The 23310-nt window shown below is 41.6% G+C and overlaps 1 protein-coding gene across 2 annotated transcripts in view; it reads left to right on the plus strand.

The window, feature by feature from the left end:
* The window catches only part of LOC115405169 (adenylate cyclase type 1-like), a 40383-nt gene extending 20760 nt beyond the window's left edge, over positions 1 to 19623 (plus strand). Inside the window, exons 5-20 of one of the 2 annotated variants that reach the window (XM_030114658.1) lie at positions 3745 to 3872; positions 4565 to 4723; positions 6360 to 6501; positions 7965 to 8120; positions 11117 to 11314; positions 13029 to 13126; positions 13274 to 13358; positions 14155 to 14244; positions 14435 to 14697; positions 15226 to 15352; positions 16563 to 16724; positions 16821 to 16967; positions 17051 to 17149; positions 17240 to 17354; positions 17451 to 17575; positions 18566 to 19623. In XM_030114658.1, the coding sequence (XP_029970518.1) occupies positions 3745 to 3872; positions 4565 to 4723; positions 6360 to 6501; positions 7965 to 8120; positions 11117 to 11314; positions 13029 to 13126; positions 13274 to 13358; positions 14155 to 14244; positions 14435 to 14697; positions 15226 to 15352; positions 16563 to 16724; positions 16821 to 16967; positions 17051 to 17149; positions 17240 to 17354; positions 17451 to 17575; positions 18566 to 18991 (2520 nt within the window). In that variant the 3' untranslated portion in view covers positions 18992 to 19623. The remainder of the gene's footprint in view (positions 1 to 3744; positions 3873 to 4564; positions 4724 to 6359; positions 6502 to 7964; positions 8121 to 11116; positions 11315 to 13028; positions 13127 to 13273; positions 13359 to 14154; positions 14245 to 14434; positions 14698 to 15225; positions 15353 to 16562; positions 16725 to 16820; positions 16968 to 17050; positions 17150 to 17239; positions 17355 to 17450; positions 17576 to 18565) is intronic. The other variant, XM_030114659.1, reaches the window with a different exon arrangement.
* The last annotated feature ends 3687 nt before the right edge of the window (positions 19624 to 23310 follow it).

Here is a 23310-nt window from a genome sequence, read left to right on the forward strand (position 1 = left end):
CTAAATGCGGCCTTAGAATTTTCAGTTTCCACCTCAGCTGTTTTTTTTTACATTGAGTTGACATTGTTTTATATCTATTTGTTACTTGTTTGATTTCAGGATCACCTCTACAATTCAGAATTTTATTTAACTCATTTGTAAACATTAACATTAAAATAAGAGCATGAGCAAAGAGACTTTAACGTATAAAAAACTGCAAGTAAGGAATGTACTAACATGAGAGTGAAAACAAGAAATCTTGAAATTCCCTCCAAAGTTGCTGCCTTGATTCTTTTTCAGTATTAAAGGACATCACCGTGTGTCTTATAAAGTGTTACTGAAAGGTTTTCAGAGGCCACAATCAGCAAAACACACCTTCTTGCAAATCCTAATCTTTCCCCATCAGCACAGGCCTGATCTGTGTATTTGTCTAAAAGGCAGAGCGCTGTGTATGTGTGTGTGTGTGTGTGTGTGTGTGTGTGTGTGTGTGTGTGTGTGTGTGTGTGTGTGTGTGTGTGTGTGTGTGTGTGTGTGTGTGTGTGTGTGTGTGCGCTGCCCTCTCCTTTGGGGACTTGTGGGAAATGAGCTTCCCCTCCCTGCTGCCTCATCTTTTTCTTCATAATCATTTACTGAACGTTCTCCTTCCCAGCATTTGTGTGTTTGACTCTCTCATTCTGCTCGTCTGCACACGCTGTATTGTTTGCTAATTTGCGTCCCGGCTGTCGTTAGAGAGGGTGCTGTTGTTCGTAAGGTGGTTGCTAATTCGGCTGCAGTGGACCCCAGAGGACGCCTCTCGCGTTATCTCCTGACCTTGCTTGAAAAACCCGACGTTTCGAGGCGGTTTCTTTGCAAACGGAACAGGGTGTAGGCGTCAAACTGTACTCCTCTTTTCCCTCCCCCGTGCTGATGACCACCCAGATTGCCCACAATGCTTCGGTCACGTGACACCGTTAATCCCGCTTGGGTCTGAATCAGCGCCTAAACCCTCACACTGCAGATTAGCAGAGGAAAAGTACAGAGCGGGAGAGGCTCTCTAAGTAACCAGGGCTTTCCCTGCTTCCCGTGGCTTCGGCCGTGTCTCACTACGGCGCCATCTGTTCGCCCAAAGTCACCCTCAAGAAAACTCGCCGGCTCCGGTGGTCAAGTTCGTATCGTCTGATGATAGTGAGACGGTTACAGAACACAGCTTGCCGGAGTTCGTGGCAAAAGAAAGTCAGTCGTAGGGTGCGTTTGCGGTCGTGCTCGGACCAGCATCAGGGGGAGCACCTCAAATCTAACTTAAAATGCAACTTTTTGAAAATAACTCCCTCCGGTGGAACTTTTTGAGAATGTTCCTGCTACTTGTTTTCAGCATTTCGGCCATTTCCATATAAACAGACATCATTTTCAAAAGGCTTCTGAAACAAAGAGGCAAGCGCAAACATGTTTCTGAACCCTCACACAGCAAACACTTTCAATTGTTTCCTTTTTTGTGCTGCTTCATTGTGTTGTTTACCTTTTCCATGTGTGCGGCTCTGTGGATGTTTTAAATTCCTGATCAGTATAGTTGGACTGGATTACTTTTCCATTCACACCTCATTTATGCAAACTTTAATAGTATCTCATTTTTACAAATGTTCACACTTGGAATATTTATAACCTAGATTATTTAATATGATTAAAAAGCAAATGTAATCATTAAAATCTTAAATTGCAAGCCAAATCTAAAAAACTAAAAATAACAACAACAACAAAAAAATAATAAAAAAATAAAAATAATCATCTTAAAAGGTAGTAAATTGTGGATGAAGCTATTTTATTTCAGTAAAACGTATTGATGAACAAAATCTTTAAGTCAAAATTTAAATGATCAAATAAGCTTTGTCATAATTGTAAGGTAAAATATCTGTTACGTTATGTTCTGAATATGGAGAAAAAAACAGGAATAACCTCTGAAGTGACGCACATTTATCCCAGCATTTAACCAAAAATTGATAGATAACAGTGTGATTATGGAGATTCTCTCTGCATAGACGTAAGACATTAAGTGTTTTTCGCATGAGTATCCTCCATCCCAGCCTGCATTCAGAAAGCATGACCACAGCAGGTAAACCTACACGAGGCCAGCAGCCAACCAGCCCCGGCTATTGTGCTGTAATGAAGCTCGCAGAGCGTCCATGGTAAAAATAGAGCATCTGTCTTGTCTTGTGCCCACCGATGTGCATAATTATGAGTCTTTGTGCTCTTCACATGCATGGCCAGCAATCCCATTACCTCCATGGAAACAATAAAGGGTTATGAGAAGGCCCCCACAGTAACATGGTCTCCCTGGTAAAATAAATGTGTTGCTCATATCCTCTAATAATGGGTTATATTCGTAAGCTGTCTTTTCAAGCTAGCGGTTATTTTCCCTAAAGAGTGATAGTGACTCACCTATTTCCCTAAAGTGAGACGTATCCTTTGATTCAGCGCTGCATTGTGGGATATGTTTGAGTGCCGGTGTGTGTTCCAATCCTCAAGAGCTTTCCTGAGATAATGATGAAGAAGCGGGATCGCGGATCGTTGCCATTTATGTCTCATTTAGTTGCACTTTGTTGTATTTCTCGCCTTGATTGAGGGTTTCTTTTACCTTAGGGTTCATCCTAACCGCAACTGTCTTAAAGGTTCTATATTGTGCAAAATTCACTTTAAAATGGTTTTCTCACAGTAAAACAGTATGTGTATCTAAAGCATGTATGAGGATTTGAGGAATCTACCTTGAATATTTTTGACTTTTGACATTTATGTGAAACACTTGAAAAACTGTGTAATATAGATCCTGTAAGTGTTTGACATGTCCATGACTGAACACATTTGTAGGACTTATTGGCAATTATTATTTTCAACCACACATAGAGAAAAGTAATCAGATCGATCGCTAAGCTGCTGCAAGTGCAAAATGAGAAAATATGACATAGTTGGACAAGCTGTTGGAGGACGTCATCAAACATATCAGTGCTGCAAGTCAGATTTTTTTCCAATATGAAGATGTTGACAAAGTCAAAGGTGTGAAAAAAGAGGAGCTTCATCGTCCAACTCTGAGTCCACATATAATGGTCATGAGGAGCCAGTAGGACTTTACGTAGTAGATCAATGATGTTATTTACAACTTCTGGGAACAGAAGCACTGTTTGTGATTGTGTTTGTTCTGCAGATGTTTAATAAGAAGATGTAAAACAGTACAGCCTTCAGGAGAGGTGATCCTGTTGCTGTGCTAGGAGACATATTCTCAGCTGACCCTCCACGTCTTTTATCTGTGCACTTTCAGATACTTTTATCCTTTCTTCTTTTGAATCACTTCTCTTCTTTTTCCCCCCAGTTTTCTATATAACGTTTCAAAATGTTTGATACCTTCCTCCACCGATTTCATGAGGAACCCAATCAAACAAACAAGTGATAACACGTCACTCAGTTTGTTCTTTGGTAAACGAGGCTTCATACATGCAAATGTTGGTGTGAATACTGTTTGTGAATGGTGTATTTTTTTCTTGGTTGATCACCTGCAAAATCAATGCAGATCAACAGTGTGCCTCCAATTGGGATTGAGGATAAATAAGTGAAAGAAGAAATAATAAATGAATGGAATTTATGGGAGAGATAGGGATGATCAGTAAAGTGTGTAATGGATTGATGCGGATTTGGATGAATATTGCATCATGATAAAACACTGCAGATCTTTCTCTTTCTTCCTAAGTACCCAACTGAAACCTTTCAGAAGGATCTCTTCTCCCTCCCTCTGGTGAACAGGAGAACCACTGTCGAAGGATTAAGATCCTGGGGGATTGTTACTACTGTGTGTCTGGACTGACCCAGCCGAAGACCGACCACGCTCACTGCTGCGTGGAGATGGGACTCGACATGATCGACACCATAACGTGAGACCCCAGTCATGTTTTCATTCCATTTCAAGCGACTTTTAACAACAGACGTCCACCATGAAGGTTCTAATTTAGGAAGCAAACATTTCTTTTTATTAAGTGAGTGAGCTTGTTCAGCCTGTAGAATATAAAATTAGAAAAAAACTGACCCAAGTACATTGAACGGCTTTACTAAAAGCTGCTAATCAGGATGAGCCTTTTGACCCCCACTGATTAAACACAAATGCTAAATTTAGCTTTTATCGGTTGTAAGATGATGTTCTATTTTTGGTTCATGTGAGAAGCTTTTTGTTCTCCATCCACATTTTGTCACACTGAAGCTTTTCTGCTTCCAGATTTTATTTATTATAATTTAGCCTGGTTTTTTGGACTGTAATTGAAGACAATAACAGTTGGAGAGCCGCAGAGCTGCTGTCTCTCTGCCCTGCTCACTAGTCTCACTGTTTTCTTTGACGAATTGTAAGTGTTAAAATAGATGATAAAACAATATTGATGTGATAACAGTACCTACAAAATACAACAGCAGTCAATAATAATAATAAAAAGCTTTGTTTGTCTTACATTAAATTATTTCTCTTTAAAAGAGTCACAGAGTCTTTTCATGCCACCTGCTCCTCAGAGCTGCCGACGCGCTCTGCAGCTCCGCCGCGGCGCCCCGCCACTCTCCTCATGTCGTGTCGTCTCCGCAGGTCGGTCGCCGAGGCCACGGAGGTCAACCTGAACATGCGCGTGGGTCTGCACACCGGCCGGGTGCTGTGCGGCGTGCTGGGCCTCAGGAAGTGGCAGTACGACGTGTGGTCAAACGACGTGACCCTGGCCAACGTGATGGAGGCCGGAGGCCTGCCGGGGTCAGTGCGGCGCCACGCGCTCACGTGCTACCAACACTTCCACTCACTGTCAGGTCCAGGACCAGGAAATATCTGTTATCAAACTCATTAATACCAGATTAACTTCATTGGCTCACCTCAGGCATCAAATTGATATTGTTTACATGTTTTGTATGTTATTTGATTAAAAAAAAAAATGTTTTATTATTTCTATATTGTATTGAAAATATGGTTGTGTGTAGGCCTGGGCGATTATATGATCGTGATTGTTGATCGCGATTAATTTCCAGTCGATCACGGTGATCAGCTGTGAGCACATTTTCTCGATCAGACAAGGCAGAAATGTGCGTGACCACAGCCGATCAAAGTCGGCTTTTTCCTGCTCAACTTCCGCCTGAAAGTTGTCTGAGAGGTAACCAGAGATGGAGCTGAACGTGGAGCCTAGGGCAACGAAGCAGATGAAGTCAGCCATGTATTGGCGTTATCCTCTGAAGATGAGGCTGCTGCTGACAGGAAAGGCTGCTCCACGCTGCTCCGCTGCTAGCACACCGCTGCAACGCTCCGCTGCTAACACACCGATCCGCAAAGAATCTGGTCTTTTTAGTAGGAACTACTTGTGATACAGTTTAACTAACTATCGTTCAGTTCTTCTCTTTTAATGAAAAAACGGTGCATCGCATCATTGAACATATCTCCACGTCTTGCCGCTAACACTCTTCTTCTAACAACATGCAGAAAGCCTGCAGCAGCGGCTGCGGCGCCTTCTTCTTCAGTGGTGTCTGTGTAAAATAAGGTTGAACATGCAAACAGCACCCCTAGTGGCATGAAGTGTAAATGCAGTCATGGCGTCGTCTGTGGCCGTGGTCTGAATGGGGATCTCCTGGGGTTATTATGTTTCAGAAACCAGAATATTTATCTTAACACGAATATTGACGGCATGTAAACATAGCCAGTGTCGTCTTTTCAGGCCACTGCACCATACGAGCAACATTCTAAGAGGATAAAAACAATTACTTTTGTCTATTTTTTTTGTGTTATTGTGGTTTTGTACTGCTACATTTTAAGTCTAATCTGTCCTGTCTAGATTATTTAAATTTTGTATATTTGATGCAAGCATTAATGATGGCAGCAGCATATTTAGCATCAGAACTTGAAAATAATGTTTATATTCTAAAGCACCTTCATTATCTCCAGGCGGTTTCTTTAGTTTTTTAATCTTTTTCTAGCAACAAAAATCCTCAGGGCTGTAAACTGTCACACTTTAATTAACGATCGTTCAGTTCTTCTCTTTTACTGAAAAAAAAATGGTGCATCGCAAGATTTTATTATCTTGGTGCTAGATTTTTTTTTCCATTTACTGCACTGTTAAGTGAAATTGTTCTTATTTTTCTATGTTTATATTATTTAATTTGCATTGCTATTTACTTAGTTTGTTAATAAAATGTTTAACTATTCTATACTTCTAGTTTTCAGTGCAGATGCTTTAAAACTGGTTTAAAAACAATATGACATATCATGATTATAATCGAGATCGAATGATAGGAAAAAAAAAATCGTGATCATTTTTTTTGCCATATCGCCCAGCCCTAGTTGTGTGCCTTTCTGAGTTTCAGTTCTTATTCCTGGCTTCATGCTTTCCGTGCTCTGCTTCCTCCAGGAAAGTTCACATCACCAGATCGACTCTAGAGTGCCTGAACGGAGACTACGAGGTGGAGCCTGGAAACGGTCACGAAAGGAACGCCTTCCTCCAAAAACACGAAATTGAAACCTTCTTCATAGTGCCATCTCACCGACGGAAGGTATCGCTCCTCAGTTGTATGACTCCGCGTCTCCTGCCCGGGCCTGAACCGTTTAATACCTGAAGGCAGAGCACTGTAAACATCAGCAAAGCTCCTGCAGCATGGTAATCCCTCTTAGCTCTGTGGTGACTCAGGCTAGGCGAGGTGGACAGAACAGGTTTGCCGTTGCCTCCCTGCCAGCCTGTGCGAGGAAGGCGGGCTTGACGCGGACGTGCGGCGTCCCGCCCGGTGCGATGGAGCTCTCACACGGCGGTTGTTGCCGAGCCTGTAATGGATTGGATCGGGGCTACAAAGAGGCAAAGGAAAAAAAACAGCCCGTGGCATCTATCATCTCAGATTTGCACAGTCCGACAAACTTACAGAGATGTGTGTGTGTGTCTGTGTGGGGCTGTGTGCACGTACACACAGAGACACACACACACACACACACGAACAAGCGCGTCTCCAACAGATGTGCCACAAGCAGCTGGAGAGGGAATTTCAGTCTTGTCTCTGTGTAACACTTTCTTTATTCCCTCCTTCACTTGCATTTCTTTCATTTTCTTCCATTTATCTTCCTTTTCTTTCATTTCTTTGCCATTCCACTTCTTCTCTCACTTCTCCATTTCATTTCCCATTGCTTCCTCTATCCTCGTTTTTTATTATCCCTCCTTTTAGCTTCCTGTCTTCCTCTTTTCTTTCATACCTTTTAACGTATGTTTTTTCTTCTTTTGTTTCCTTTACTCTTCTCAGTTCTTTTCCTTTGCTCTTCTTTTCCACGTGTCATTTCCCATTATTCCTTTAATCCTTTTCCGTCTTTCTTCTTTTCTTTCCTCTTGTGTCCTCTGTCTTGTACTTTCTTTGCACTTCCTTTCTTTTGCCTTCTGTTTCCTCTTCTTTTGATTCATTCCATTTCCATTCCTTCCTTTCTTCTCTCTTTCCTTCATTTCGTCTTCCTTGCTGTAGTTTCCCTTCCCTCTCTTGCTCCTTTTCCTCCCCTCCGTTCCTCCTCTCAGTAGGTTTTCCTTCCTGGACAGGAAGCCTTGCTTTGTATGACCCGACTGTGTATTTTACATGTATTTTTCTTTGTCAGTTGAGAGACTTTGCTAATCTCCTTCATATTTCTGACTGGCACAGAGAAAGATGTGCCCCGACTGCTGTGTTGGAGATGCTGCTTGAGACGCGCCTCCACCTCTGATCGATTTCATGTTTTAAAATTCCCCTGACCTTCACATCTGCTTCCAAAAAAAACAAAAAAAAAAACAGATTTACATTGAAGGCCAACAAGGGTAGCAAATTTCCTAAACTATAAAAGCCACCTCAGCTGCTGCTCCTTAACCATTTTCTAGTGAAATTCCTGATGATTCTGTGTGTGTGCATGAGCGCGTGTGCTCGTGCATGCCCTCCAGTGCCTGTGCATGACTTACAAACATATAAACTGTATCCTGACTTAATCATTGTTCCCGTTTCTTATCTGGTGACAGATATTCCCAGGATTGATTCTTTCGGATATAAAGCCCGCCAAAAAGATGAAGTTCAAAACTGTGTGCTACTTACTAGTGCAGCTTATGCACTGCAGGAAGATGTTCAAGGCTGAGATTCCCTTCTCCAATGTCATGAACTGCGAGGACGGTGATAAGGTATAAACTCAGTGTCTGTGTTGACGTGTCTGTGTTTGTCCGTGCTGTAATCGACTCAAACTTTAGACCAGACTGTTTAGACTTCATTTGTTTGTAGAAACACTTCATTTGTGACCTTATTGTTTCATGATTTCAGCCACATCCTGCTTCTCATCTTCCTGTATTTCTCATGTTGTTGATTCTTGTCAAATCGCCTCACATTTATTGTCAATCTGCACTCATCAAATCTGCAATGCTAATTCATTCTATAAACCTCAGAAATACTAAAACACCTTCAGATTTTATGAACTCTGACACATTCTACAATTCTCACTCTTTCTACTCTTATGAATTCTGAAGCTTCCATAGATTCTAAAACTCTCACACGTCAAGAACTTTCAACACAATCAACTTTCCACTATCACTAATATTTACAAGAAATCTCCAGATGTGATCTCTTGCTGGCACAGCACAGATCACTCCAGTTTTCCAGATGTGTCAAGAACTGCTTTGCTTGGAATTCAAGCATGTGTGATATAGTCTTTTTTTTTTTTTAAATCCAGCTTTTCGTATTCCAGCTACATTCATCAAGTCGGCAACTCACCCAACATAAATGTCCCCTTATGTCTACATTACCAGTAATAACAGCATCCTCACATCATAGAGAGGAAGCTGTTGTCTATGAAAGAGAAAAATGGGGAAGGGAGACGGGATATATCATATATAAACTGCCCCTGAATGACAATTTCAGATTCAGGCCACACACACTTGCACAGTGCGATACGATATATACATTCAAGGCACGCAGGGGAGCAATATGAGCGACAAGAGATGAATGAATAGGAATTGTTTTTTTTGGTTTTTTTTTGCTTTTTTGTTTTTTTTTTTCTCCTGTGCACCAAACACGGCTGCATGATATGTCCTGTGCTACAGCGAGCACAATATGGAGCACAAGGAGAAGTCCAGAGGCCGCCGTGCTGCTGCCTTATAAATAACCCAAAGCAAGATGGTGAAGATGCACAGAGAAAGAAGGGACGGGAGGCGGGGTCAGGAAAGAGGGAGGAATACTGAATACTGAAAGAAAGAGAAGTGAAGTGAAATAGAAAAAGAGGCTGAAAACATGACAATTATACACCATGGGGGAAAGATGATAATTAGGTGTTTAAAGTAGGAAAGCATTGTTATAATCCACAACTTTACACAATAACAGAGTTAAATCTAGAAGAAGACACAAGGATCTTCTGAATGTCTGGAGGCGAAGTAATCAAGAGGTTCTGGCACAAGAGGAGATGGAGGTTTAAATCAGGAACGCACAGGTGCAGCACATGAGGGAAAGACCACGGAGGAGGGAGACACACAATGCATGTAGCACACACACACTTCACGGGCGAATCAGGCGATGAGGTGGGGAAACAGATGCGATCCTGAAATTTTGTTTAAAATCTAGATTACAGAGCTTCTTCGTAACACTTCTTATTGTACATTAAGAATGATGCTCCGTTTACACAACAGTGTTTACAAGTGAAAACGTTTGTTGCATTTACTTTACGCATAAAAATGCACAAAAACCTAAATATCGCAATAAAAAGCTGGCAATGGAAACGCCTATATTTGGAGAAAAAAAACCCAAAAACAAATATCGCTATAAAGTTTTTACACTTTCATAAGGTGGTTTTTCAGGCGTGTCGATATAGTCGTATATCTCAAAAGTGTATGGAAACACTTTTCTCGCATTTATGCGTCAGTGGATGTAACGTACGGCGTCCTGTGACCAGCCTGTTCAAGTAAAGATGGCGCAGTACGACGGAAATATTTTGAAAAATTATTAAAGAAAATAAATATAAACTCCGTTCTTGGTTGCCAACAACAATGAAATGCAGAGTTTGACAAGGAAAATGCAAAATGTCTTCCTGTAAGCAGAGTCTCCTGGGACAAGCTTGTACAAGATTTACGGCTTATGCATTCAACACCATTCAATGGAAATGCCTGAAAATTTCAATTGTACTTTGGTGAAATTTGAAAACTATCTCTGTCATTAGCTGTGTTTCCATTAAACTTTCTTAGCAAAATAACAGCGTCCTCCAGAGTGACAGGATTCCGTGTCCAGAGTCTCCTGGAAGCTGGTAGTTTTGGAGTTGACGGTCGCCTGGAATAAGAATCCAACATGGTCGTCCATGTGCTTACCTTTACTGATGTTTTTAAACTATTGATCTCTGCACACATATGTCTGTGGTTTCATTATGAAAACAACCAACACTGCCAACTCATGGCCTGACATTGTAATTGCATTATTTTCAACATTTCTGCCATTTACATGTAAACGGACATCGTTTTCAAAGCTTTACCGTGGAAATGTGATTTTTTTTTTTTTTAAAAGGAAAAAACAAAAACTGCAATTTCACTTGAAATGTTGTTGTGCAAATGGAGGCTGAGTCTTAGTATCTTGAAATAGGTGATAAGACAAATGAATGGAGGATATTGTTGTGGAAAAAAAGGAACCCGGTGCAAATAAGTTTTGAAAACAGATAGAAACCGTGAAGAAGGTTGAAATGGAAGAAAACAGCCGCACACATATCTCATGAGCACTCTGGTGATTCTGGCTCACCCCTTGCCCCCTTCACTGCACCGAGCCACAAATACACACACACACACACACACACACACACACACACACACACACACACACACATGGCCATGTTAGCTCTCTGGCTTTGCTCCAATACACAATGTTTTGCAAGGCTGCTCACTTTGGCTGCCGCAGACACTCAGACACAGCGGGGCGCATTCGGTAATGAAGTTAAGTGTGAAGGCGACGTCCTCATCTGAAAGTATAATCAGCCGCCTGTGTTTGTTGTTGACTTGTATTCACCCTTGTTCCTAATATGATAATACTCCAGTCGCACAGAGAATACAGGGCGCTGTTCTGCAGCCTGTTTATCAAGACTGTTGTTATTCAAAGCTCTGCGTTTTCAGATTTTTCTCTTTCTTAATTTTTCCTTTTGTGCATGCACCACCAGCGGAGGGCCATGCGGACGGCTCCGCAGAAGCTGAGAAACCGAAACAACGCTAACCAGGCTAACGTGATCCAGAGCAGCCCCAGGACGCGGGTCAACCGATACATCGGTCGGCTGATCGAGGCCCGGCAGACCGAGTCGGACACAGCGGACCTCAACTTCCTCACACTCATGTATAAGTGCTCAGACCGCGAGCAGAGGGTGAGGGATCCAAGACACTGTGAATCACTTTAGCATCACACCCACAAACACCATGGTTATACATTTTATCTGCAACATTCTCTAGTTTGCATGCATGTATGTCTGTTGTTCTGCTTTATTTCCTTCTTTTACACATAAGTACAAAGAATGTTGAAGAAAATTATATTTACTTAATCACAAAGCGAGCAGTAGACAGAAGTCAATAAACATGAGTGCCAGCTGAGAAAAACCAGGAACGTCTTCTGGAGAGAAAATGAGACAAATTTAATGTTCAATGAAAAGAAAACCCTCGATACATCTAATGCTGAAACGGTAACTTGTGTTATCAAACACCTAATTACCGCTAATATTAAGACTGTAGCTTCCTTTAGCTCCACTCGCTGAAACAGCTGAAGCTAAGACGGTAACTTTTATCTGTCACTACATTAGTATAGCTAAGAAGATCGTAGCTTCCATTAGCTCACACTTAAGTAAAGCTAATGATAAGACTGTCATTTCCATTAGCTCCCACGTTAGAACAGCTGACATGAGGACACTGACTTACAGTAGCTCCCATATTAAGGCAGCTAACGCTAAGACTGTGTTTTCCAGCAGCCTTCGTCTTAGGACAGCGAGTGCTAAGACTGTAGCTTCCATTGGGAGAGCGAATGCTAACACCAAAGGCATCACAACGTTCAGGAAGATGAATCCATTATTTAAATAACTTTGACATCAGTAACGTAGCCTGTAGTGAAAATTTAATGTAACAGGCTGATTGAAGCTTTATTGTCAAACATCAACAGTGTCAACAGACACTTTTTAACCAGCATGCACCTCTGCGGATGCACACCGGGCCCTGATGAAACATTAAAGGCTTTCAAAAATTTACAATGTGTCAAAAACTGAAGTGTTAAACGCCTATCAGAACCAGTCCTGGTTTCACTAATGCATTTCGAAATAAGAGGAAAAACGTAAGTCAGTGTTTAGTGCTGAGCTTTGCAAAAAGCTTCACCGACCTTCACTGAGTTACTGAGTTCAGGGGACAACTGGCACACACTTTATTTTCTCTGTTCAGAAGTTATTGCTTTCCCATGTCCCATTACTCTTGACGGCATCTATAAGATGCAAGAAGTTTCAAGGACAACTGGATTAGTTCAGGCGATTTGTGACACATCAATAATCAGCAGCATAATCTATATGGATCCTAAAATGTCTTCATAACTGAAATGATGGTGAAATGTGTTTTTGCCAACTTAAAACTGTAGTGGTGTAATGGCTGCATTGGTTTTCATAGATTGAAGATAGGTTCAAGTACAACATAAAAAACTCAACAGTGGAAGCTCTAATCAGGTAAAACAGCTATGTAGGTTTTTTATCCTGCTCCAATGTCGTCAAAAGTAAATATGCACATGTGAGAGAACCATAAAAAGACACCTTGTTTTAGTGTCTAGGATATGTTTGGGTTCGCTGTGAAGTTTTGGTAAATCAGAGATGGCGATGGGAGAGTTTTATTGTTCGCAATTCCACAGTACGTCATAAGACTGCTGATTTTACACCACAATTGGCTATTTTTGGTCGAAGTTTCTCAAAACGTTCCTCATTCTTACATTAAAAAAAAAATGATGTAGTCATTTCAACAGCCTCAGAACAGAGTAAACCTGGGATTCAATGTGATCTATTTGAGATGAAGTCACATCATTGATGCTGACTGGTGTTCCTCTCTGGTTCTACGTAGTACCACCAGGTTCCTGATGAGTACTTCACCAGTGCGGTGGTCCTCTCTCTGATCCTCGCTGCCTTGTTTGGCCTTGTCTATCTTCTCATCATACCGCAGTACGTACAACACGCTCCTCTCTTTCTCTTCTTTCTCTCTCTCTCTCTCTCTCTCTCTCTCTCTCTCTCTCTCTCTCTCTCATTCTCAAGCCATTGACTCATTTCGTTTCCAGCTAACAGTTTAATTCTCTTTCTTCTCCCTCTCAGGGGCACGGTGGTTCTAGTCCTTCTAGTCTTCTGCATCTGTTTCCTCGTAGCTTGTATCATGTATCTGCACATCACTAGAATACAGGTAAATACAAGGTCTTTCTTTTCACAAAGTGAAGGTTTACGTTTGCTCTTTACCTTTTTAGAGCAGATCATCTGTTGTCCATCAGACGTTTTGTGTATCAAAGAGAAACTTTGTGTATCACTTCAATCAAACGTGGATGATTTTTAAGCCATTCTGATTAAAATGACCTTGATGGTCTTTTCGTTTCAGCTTTTAAGCTCTCAGTTCTCGGCTCAGCTCAAACTTATGACGGTTTCTATGTTTTCAGGCTTCAGAGTGAGAGACTATCAATGTATCACTGTAATTAACTCATTTTTCTGGTGTTCATACTTTTGTGACAGTCTATATCATGTGATTTAAATTAAATCATGAGAAACCCCTGCATGTTTGTAGCTAATAAATAAATTCTTGAAAGAGAGAAAGTCCCCCTTTATATGCATATTTCTTTTCCATGCTCTCTTGATATTTTATGCCTGAGATTTTAATAAATTGAACTGATTGCCTGCTGTTCACAGCAGATTACATGCAAATCAAAGATAATTTATGCTGGCTAAGTTTGTCAAAAGAGTACTTTGTTTTTAATAGCAGCATTCTACTTGGAATGACTATTGTACGTATTACTCCAATTCAAGCAAAGTAACAACAGTCATACTTAGGTACAAATGTTTAATTTAAATAGATTGAAAGCTAATATGAAGATATCAAAATAGCTTTTTAAATTTCACTCAGTAGTATATATACATATCTATTTTTAAAATCACAATTTGTTATTCCTGTTATTTCTCTCATCAGTTTTGTTGTTGTTTTGGTCTCTCAGTGTTTTCCTGGGTGCCTGACTATTCAGATCCGCACGGCTCTCTGCATCCTCATTGTGCTCTTAATCTACGCTGTGGCCCAGGCCTGTGTGGTAAGTCCAAGAATCAAGAGTAAAGAGTTCATCCAGGACACTTTATGTGACCCAAATATGAAGGAAAAATGACATGTTTTAGCAGCAGTGCGTTTATTTGTTCTATGCTTTTAGACTGCAATTAGACATTAACCTGGATAACTATGTCAGTGTATATAAATGGAGGGGTGTATTTCTGTTTGCCTTTGAGGTGGGCTGTATGCCCTGGTTGTTTGGAGGTCCCAACACCAACAGCTCCATCCTCATCATCGATGTGGACAGCGGCGCCAACCACACCATGGCCGAGCTGCCCTGCGACGGCGCCCGCTACGCCTTCCTGTCCTGCGTGGTCGGCACGCTCACCCTGGCGCTTTTCCTGCGCGTCTCCTGGCTGCCAAAGATGGCGCTGATGCTCCTTCTCGGGGTGCTCTACATCACGGTGCTGGAGCTGAGCGGCTTCCGCAAGACAGCAGGGTGGGCTCCGGGCGAAAACATACACCTTCCACGTCCGTCAGGTTTTCCCACTGACTGATGTAACTTCAGATGACAGCCAGATTATAGAGCATCTTCCTCCCACTAACAGAATGTAACATAGGAATAGCAATGTACTGTCTGTGTGTGTGTGTGTGTGTGTGTGTGTGTGTGTGCGTGTGCGTGTGCCATTGCTTGTCTTCACATCACACGCTCTTTCATTTTCCAGCCTTTGAAGCATCACACATGCTTATTAATCCCAAATCATCAGACTGAGGGTCCCGCTGTGGGGGCGGGACCAGTGCCTTAAGGTTCCTCCCACCAAAGCAGACCCCTCCCACAGCAAAAAAACAAAAACAAAAAAAAAAAACAAAAGCAGCTTCCATGTTTCCCTTTCCTTTTAAAACTTCTCCTGAAAGAAACACTTACCGAACACAGTGGGGGGTCCGGCCGGCCGGCCGGCCCTCCTCTGTGTGCAGTCCCCTGTGTGGTCCGGTGTGGCGCTGACTCGTGTTTTGGTCTCCTCCACAGTGGGGGGTCCTTCCACATCCGGGGCTACGAGCCCCTCCTGTCCCTGCTGCTGTTCGTCAGCGCTCTGGCCCTCCACTCCCGGCAGCTCGACCTCAAACTCCGCCTGGATTTCCTGTGGGCCGTGCAGGTCTGTGTGTTTCTACTCACTGTTCGTCTCAACTCTTCTCAGATCATTAGTTACTTTTTAATCTCCTCAATGTTTTATTGAAATATATTATTCAAACGCTAAATAGTTACTTATGATCTTAAAAGTAACAAAGTAGACATTATATACTTTATATGTACTTCATATCATCTAAGTACCAAAACAGTTGTTTATCAAAGAAATTTAAATATTCTCTAAAAATATTATTTATTTACAAAAATCAGCATTGGAACTTGTTACTTTCATGTATGAATACACTACTTTTCACTGTTCACTACAATTGAAGGTATTATCATAAACATGTACTCAAGTGATCTTCTGCAAGAGAAAAGCGAGAGCTATTTTAATAGGTTATGTTTTATTTTCAGCCATTTCAAAAATATGCCAATGATTTTTGACAGAAGTAACTATGTACCCCTATGTAACCCTTAATAGGCCTGGTTAGATTAATGTGACTATTTGTAATTTCTTGCTTCCATATTTGCATGCAGCTAAGCACACAAGAATTGTAGGACTTTTACTAATAACTAGCTACTTCTTCTTTTTTTTAAAACATCTAATAAAGTATTTCTGTTCAGTCGCTTTTTTTTTTTTAAGTGAAGATGTGATTTTCTCGCTCAGGTTATTTAACTTAAAGTTATGGTAGTTTGGAAGTCAGATCAGACTGATTGATTGGGTGACTGAAGGATGGACTGACTGATTGACGGACTCACAGACTGACTGACAGATGGACTGAATGACTGAATGACGCTCACACGTGTAGGAACAGCCACTGATCAGCAGTGTCTTAAATTTTTTTCAAAAGAGTCCAACTTTCAACAAAAACTGCAGGAATCCGGTTCTTCCAGATTTGATATGAATAAACTGTCTGGTTATGTGAGGAGGTTACGTATTTATAGGCTGCCATCTGTCTGTTCTTCAGCAAAACAAGGATAAGAAGCTTGTTTTGGCTTCGTGCCAATTGGCACTGAGCGTCCTACATAGTGGGAGAAAAGTGTTGAAGCAGAATTTTAAACCATTTAACCCTTTAACTAGCCGCATTAGTCATGGCGATACACCCAAGCCTGCTCATCCGACTGTGAGGCTCCAGCAGCATTCTGCGCCGTACGCCCCCGGAAGGCTTTTCACTGCCCCCACGTGGCGGAACCCCGGAGGAGGCAGCTGATGTTTGCTGTGCTCTGTCTGCTGCCAGGCGGAAGAGGAGAGGGACGGCATGGAGAAGGTGAAGCTGGACAATCGGAGGATCCTCTTCAACCTTCTGCCTGCACACGTGGCTCAGCACTTCTTAATGTCAAACCCCAGGAACATGGTGAGCCACGCTAATACACAGGCATGCAGACAGACACACAAACAGGTAGATACGAAAGGGGAACCCACAACAAAACCGCTATGAGCAGACCTGATTAGAGACTTCTTACTCATCCTGTCCTCTTTCTTTTCTTTCCATTAGGATCTGTACTATCAGTCCTACGCACAAGTCGGAGTCCTGTTCGCCTCAATCCCAAACTTTAATGATTTCTACATCGAGCTGGATGGTAACAACATGGGAGTGGAGTGCCTGAGACTGCTGAATGAGATAATCGCAGACTTTGATGAGGTATTTCTTCTCCTGGTATGCTTTATGCTTGGTTCATTTGCTTTGTGTGGAGTTCAGCCTTGACTTGAACGTGTGTTTGGCAGCTCATGGATAAAGAGTGCTACAAAGACATCGAGAAGATCAAAACCATCGGCAGCACCTACATGGCTGCTGTAGGACTCGTCCCCACCATCGGTACCAAGGTAGCCATCAAATATTTGGATTTTTGTCCTGGTATGAAGGGTAATTTTATACAGAGACTCCAAATTGTGTTGTAAATTCTCCCTTCATAGGCCAAAAAATCAGTTTACGACCATCTTAGCACGATCGCAGACTACGCCATTGAGATGTTTGACGTTCTGGATGAAATCAACTATCAGTCCTACAATGAGTTTGTCCTCAGAGTGGGTAGGTCCACGCCTGGAACCACGCCATCCAATTACCATGTTGTTTACAGGGTGAAACTGTATTCCTGACTCAGTCTGGGTTTGTGTGGCTGCACAGGAATCAATGTGGGCCCAGTGGTGGCCGGAGTGATCGGAGCACGCCGGCCTCAGTATGACATCTGGGGCAACACGGTCAATGTGGCCAGTCGGATGGACAGCACTGGAGTACCCGGGAAAATACAGGTCAGAGAAGTCTGAACCAGCCGACTCTCAACAGCTGCTGGTGATATTGAGAATTCCACTGAGGATCGATATTTGTTGTTTAGAGATCAATCTTGAGACCGTACGTATTGAAATACAATAGACAATCACACAGGCTTCACACGAAGGTGTCGCAAGTCCATTGGTCCACTCTTAAAAGCAGTTCTTGGATAACATAACACACGAAGATCCATCAAGAATCTGATTTTGTTCATTGTGTGTTGCTCCTCGCCTGATTGCACAACTTTCCAATTTTTTGATTGGTTCCTGTGCTGCGTTTCTTCTCAAATAGGAAATCGATCACATGATTTGATTTGACTTCAGTGGATTTTTTTAAACGCACATTCCTCCTTTTTTTTTTTTAATTCTCATTTTTCCTTTCTGATATCAGAGCAGAAAGGAAACCTTCAGTATCACACATCACAAACCGCAATATAGCTGATTTACTCCTGCTTGATTCGCTCCTTGCTTGTTGTACATTAACCCATTAGCATAAACTCCTCCCAGTATTTTGCAGAATATGCCTTAACCACACGTGTGTGATAAAACATGTTCTCCTATTTTTATATGGGAAACTGTTTGGTATATCAGGCAATAATGATGTCTCATCATAGTGTCTGAGTGTTGTGTTCTTCATATGACTACGATAAGATTACTAGATAACCAGCTAGCCTAGCATGCGAAACAGTACAGATGCTGCAGCTCTTGGATCTCGGAAAACAAATGGTTGGATTGAAAGAAAATGGTCTCACTACTGCCACCTAATGCACAAAAGTGGCATACCTTCATTTTTACCTACAGCATCTTTAATTTCTGTACTTTTACCCTTTAGAGTAGGGTTGTCACATAAGCGACAGACAGTCCAATCCGGCCCGGAACATGAAATTTTCCAACAGTGAGAAATCAGTTTGACCCTCTGTGTTAGAGCATCGCCCCGGGAGTAGTGTTGACGCTTCCGCTCTGTTCATCCAGGTGACCGAGGAGGTCTACCGGCTCCTCAACACCAACTACGACCTGGTCTGCCGGGGAAAAGTCAGCGTGAAGGGCAAAGGCGAGATGCTGACCTACTTCCTGGAGGGGAAGGTGCAGGGCGTGGGCACGGCCACCACCTCCTCGGTGATGCGCTCCGCCAGCCTGGCTCGTCGGATCCACTCCTGCGGCAAGACGAGCGTCCCCACCAACCTGGGCAGCGTGTCGTCGGCCGCCAGCCTGACCGCCGCGCACGCCGCCATGGGCAGCAACGTCCAGATGAACGCCGCCAACAGCGGCAACAGCCAAGCAATATGTCTGCCCTCGCCACGCGTGCCGGCGGTGGGCGAGGAGGACGAGGAAGACGACGTGGAGGTGACGGAGATCCGGATCGAGGCAGTGGCGGCGGTCGCAGACATAGCGGTGTAGGAAGGACGCCAGTTTTAAAATACTCAGTGGAGGGGCGGGGAAGTCTGTCCAGGTATATTTTTTGTTAATAAATCCTGAGCTATAGCGACACAACCCAGGAAACGCTCCTTCAGGATGCGATAAGAGGCGACGACACAGACAATCACTCTTGCTTTTAGGGATTTTTACCTGCTTGCCACTCTTTGGATGGAGAGTGAAGAGACAAATACCCCGATCGCCCTTTAACGCCTCGAAAACTCTTGATTTGAGGTGTTCCTGGGTTCCCTCAGATCCAGGTATAATGTGCATCTTTATTCCTTATCTTAGCACATCCTCCGTGTACGAGGAGATACGTGCGCCCACATCCAGAAAAAGACTCTTGCTCTTTGCTTTTGCACTGTCTTTCTGATTCTGCCAAGGATACATTGCATTATTTACAGTGTAAAGTTGTGTTATTTCTCCTTTTATTTTTTTTTGTTGGTGTAGCATGCGTGTGTGTACCTGTGAGTGTGTGTGTGTGTGTGTATGCATGTGTGATCAACTCAACAAATTGTAACAAAACAGCACAAAATCTTTTTTTTATACTCCAAGGCTCACTGTATGAAATATGCTTTTTATTATACTTAACAGTAATAGTGCATGAGATTTTTTTTTTTAAGAGTTGACAGCCATAGTAATGATGCTCCCGTTGAAAGAAAACCAAAGTACTGAGCTTTTCCACGGATCCTCAGATTTACTGCTCGTATGGCCTCAACAGGAAGTAACAGGTGACACTGAAGCGTCTTTTCCAGCCACTTCCAGGCAGGATAAGGTGTCTGGAATCGTTGATTTTGTCAAATTGGCCCTCATTTACACTTGTTTAGGGTAATATGAAGCATTAAATACTCACAAATGGGGTTAGTTTGACACCGAGGAGGCAATAAAGGTCAAATGACGGGAAAGAGTCAGTCAACTGAGTCCGATCTGAGCTGTTATGAAAACTAGCCAATGCCAAAAGTGGAGGAGTCACAATTGCACAAAGCCGTACATCTCTGCAGGATATGGTGCAAACATACAGCATGTAAACCCATGTGCATGCGTTTCAGACGGGCCATTCAGCCACAGAGTTAAGCACACACATTCTTATAAGCACACAGCTTCCACAAATGCATGACCTTCCTTTTAGCCGCAATGTTGGTTTGCAATCATGACCACAGGAACTTTATCGCTGGCTGACGGTGGGCGAGCATGACACAAAAAGTCAGGAAACGGTGTTTTCAGTAGCTCATTTCTTCATTGCAATGATGCTTCTTGATGCTGTTAGTAAACCTCTTTATTTCCATGTGACATGGAAATACCCGGTTTTGTCTGATGAGCAGCAGATCCAGATTATAGAGCATCTTCCCACTTCCTGCTTCATATAAAGGGGAAATAGCCAGGCTTTCCAAAAATATCAAGAGACATTGTTCAAAAAAGAAATAATCCAACAAACACGGAATTTCTGTCTTTTTATGCCATGTTAACATTTCCTTTTTTTTTTTTACATGTTCTGATGTTTAAGCTCCAATTTCAGTTTCCTTCAAATGAATATAAGCTTAATCACATCTCACACACCAGATGTGATCATCACCACCACGTAGGACTTTCACTCAATCTGCAAAAGTGTAAATACGTCATGTCTCCAATGTTTTGCCTTACTCAATAAGCTTACAGTGATTGCAACCTGCCTTTTTAGATATATTAACTTTGATATGCAGATCATACTTTTTTTGTAAATAGCTGAATGCTGTAAACTATGTTGTATCTTGTACAGTGTAAAGTTGGGTTATTGACTATTTTGTAATAAAGACAATATTGGTGCATAAAATATCACATCTGTGACTTACTTTTCCTATGCCAGGTATAAAACATTTACTATATGACCGTAGATGTTTTCAAATAGATTATTTACTCACAACCCACAGCAGGGATGATATTATTAGAAATAGGTTTTGGGGTTTTTTTGGTTTTTTAATGGAAAATTGGAAGCAGATTTCAAGAAATTCTTGTCACGTCCACAAAGGGGGACAAAGAGCCAAACTTGAGGTGACATTAAAGAGTGACAGTTATAAAGATTTCCACATTTCACATTTTCCACGTTTCTGTTTTATATTCAGGCGAGTGAGCGGAAATAAACTTTTTATTTGTCATACAAACAATCTGGTGTGACCTTATTCCCTGACAAAAACCCATTTTATTATTAAATATTAATATTGGAAAAAGACAACTTTCTATATTATAAAAAGCACCCAGGATAATGAGTGCATTTTAAAAGAAACCAAATATGAAAATGGGATCAAAATTCGTTGAGTAATGTTCATATTTGATCATATTGTATCATATTTTTAAAAAAAACTTTACGAAACACAGCTCTACATTGGAAACGTGTCTGTCCTAAATTGGAAAGCAACTCATTCTGATCAGTTTTATGGACTTCAATTACAGCGTATGAAAGATTTCGGGCTGTTCTTACAGAAACTGTTGTCGTTTCCAACACCGAGCGACAAAACAGCATCCTCCCAGGAGTCACCAGGGCTGAGAAAAGGTCAAAAAGTAGATCAATGAAATCTGTTGGATCAATAATACATGATGGGGAAAGAGTAAAAAGTCCAGGGTTACCTCTGTAGCTTCCTGGAATGTGATAAATTGAGCCGCAAGTTCAGGAAAAATGAATCGACTTTGAATTTTGGTAACTGAAATTACATTAAAATGAACACAGTCTATTAAAAAATGATGTATTCCAAAGATTTGTGATAAATTTCTGTCAACAAAAATATAATGAAATGAAATAAAAACTACATTACATTAAATTCAATTGACCGATATTGTCATGTCTGTTATTTCAAAAGTTCAAAGTTCATAGTCGTGACAGCAAAGCTCAGTCAACTCTTACATCATGACTCAAATTTAAAAAACCTCAAAAAACATCATTGATTTCAAAAAATACATTTGAAATCAAGAAAAATATATAAAAAACAGATGATTGAATATCAATAATATGAAAAGAAATCACATTTTTTGAAGGATTTTAAAAATCCAGTGAGCTTGATTGGACAAAAAAAGAGACAAAGGCAAATTAGAGTCATTTTTTGTTTAAATGGAAAAGATTGAAATATACAATATACTTGTAGAAACTTCTTTACTTCATTTCACTCTAAACATGTTTAGGAGTTCAGTGATCAGGAGGAATCGTCAGGAAACAAGCGCAGCTGTTCTGAATGATCAGCTGATTAAAAACAGGCAGCAGGAAAAGCAGAAACCTGCAGCAATCAGAGGGAATCAGCAGGAGGCCTCGGCCAAATGGAAGGGCGAGGGCGAAGGCGGAGAGTGAGTGAGAGAGAATCCTCTTTTCATGAGTCTTGACGGATAATACACGCTCAGGTCGGTCTTTTTGGTTTTGTGTTTCATCACAACATGGCAGTCGCGGTCTCTGGAGCCCATTGAGGAAGAAACGGAGTTAGACGATGCCGAGAGGAGCAGAAGGGGAGCAGAGGAGGAAGAGGAGGAGCAGAGCGGAACAGGAGGAGCAGAGGAACAAGGCGAGTCCTCCTGAAGCCAACCTGAAGTAACTGCAACTGTGAAGCAAATGTCTGTAGTTTACATATTTATGAAGTGACAGCAGATTCCAGCACGTCATGTGAAATCTGTAACATTCTTAAAAGGGAGAAACTCCATGGATCTGAAAATACGTTTAGAAAGTTGGCTTAAGCTTACATTGTATCTACCATATTTCAAAATGAAAGAGTAAAACTCATAAAAAACAAGCAATATGTAAACAAACAAAAAGCAAATTACCAAACATGCATAAAACTCAAACTGAACTGAAATTGGAGGCCTGAAGTCAAAATGAACGATGAACAATTCAAAAGTATTCTGACCTTGCAGAGGAAGAAAAGGAGAGTATCCTCAGCGAGGAGGATACGTCACCATGGAGGAGGAGATCCAGACGTCGTAAGAGACCCAGAACTCGGAGAGTCAAGGTGAAGGAACAGATATCTAGCTATTTTTTTTAAACGGTGGTATCAACTGGAGGTCTGCAGTGATCCGTAAGAAATCTCAGACATTTCTTTCTTGGATGTTTTTCCACTTGAAATAGCTGTTTTCAAATTTCACTGAACATTTTTTGAAATAATTGATTGAACTTCTTGTATCTGTATTTTTTGGAAACTATCTCACTAAATGTTTCCAAGGCCCAATATTGATCTATTGATTAGCAACAACCTAAATCCTTTCGTACCTAAAAGCAGCTCAGTTTTTTGGGGTAAATGCTGTCGCCAGAGTCACTGCTCAGAGTGGATCAGCTGGACTCTAACGGTCTCGAT

The sequence above is a fragment of the Salarias fasciatus genome, chromosome 18 (genome assembly GCF_902148845.1).
Source record: "Salarias fasciatus chromosome 18, fSalaFa1.1, whole genome shotgun sequence".
NCBI lineage: Eukaryota > Metazoa > Chordata > Actinopteri > Blenniiformes > Blenniidae > Salarias > Salarias fasciatus.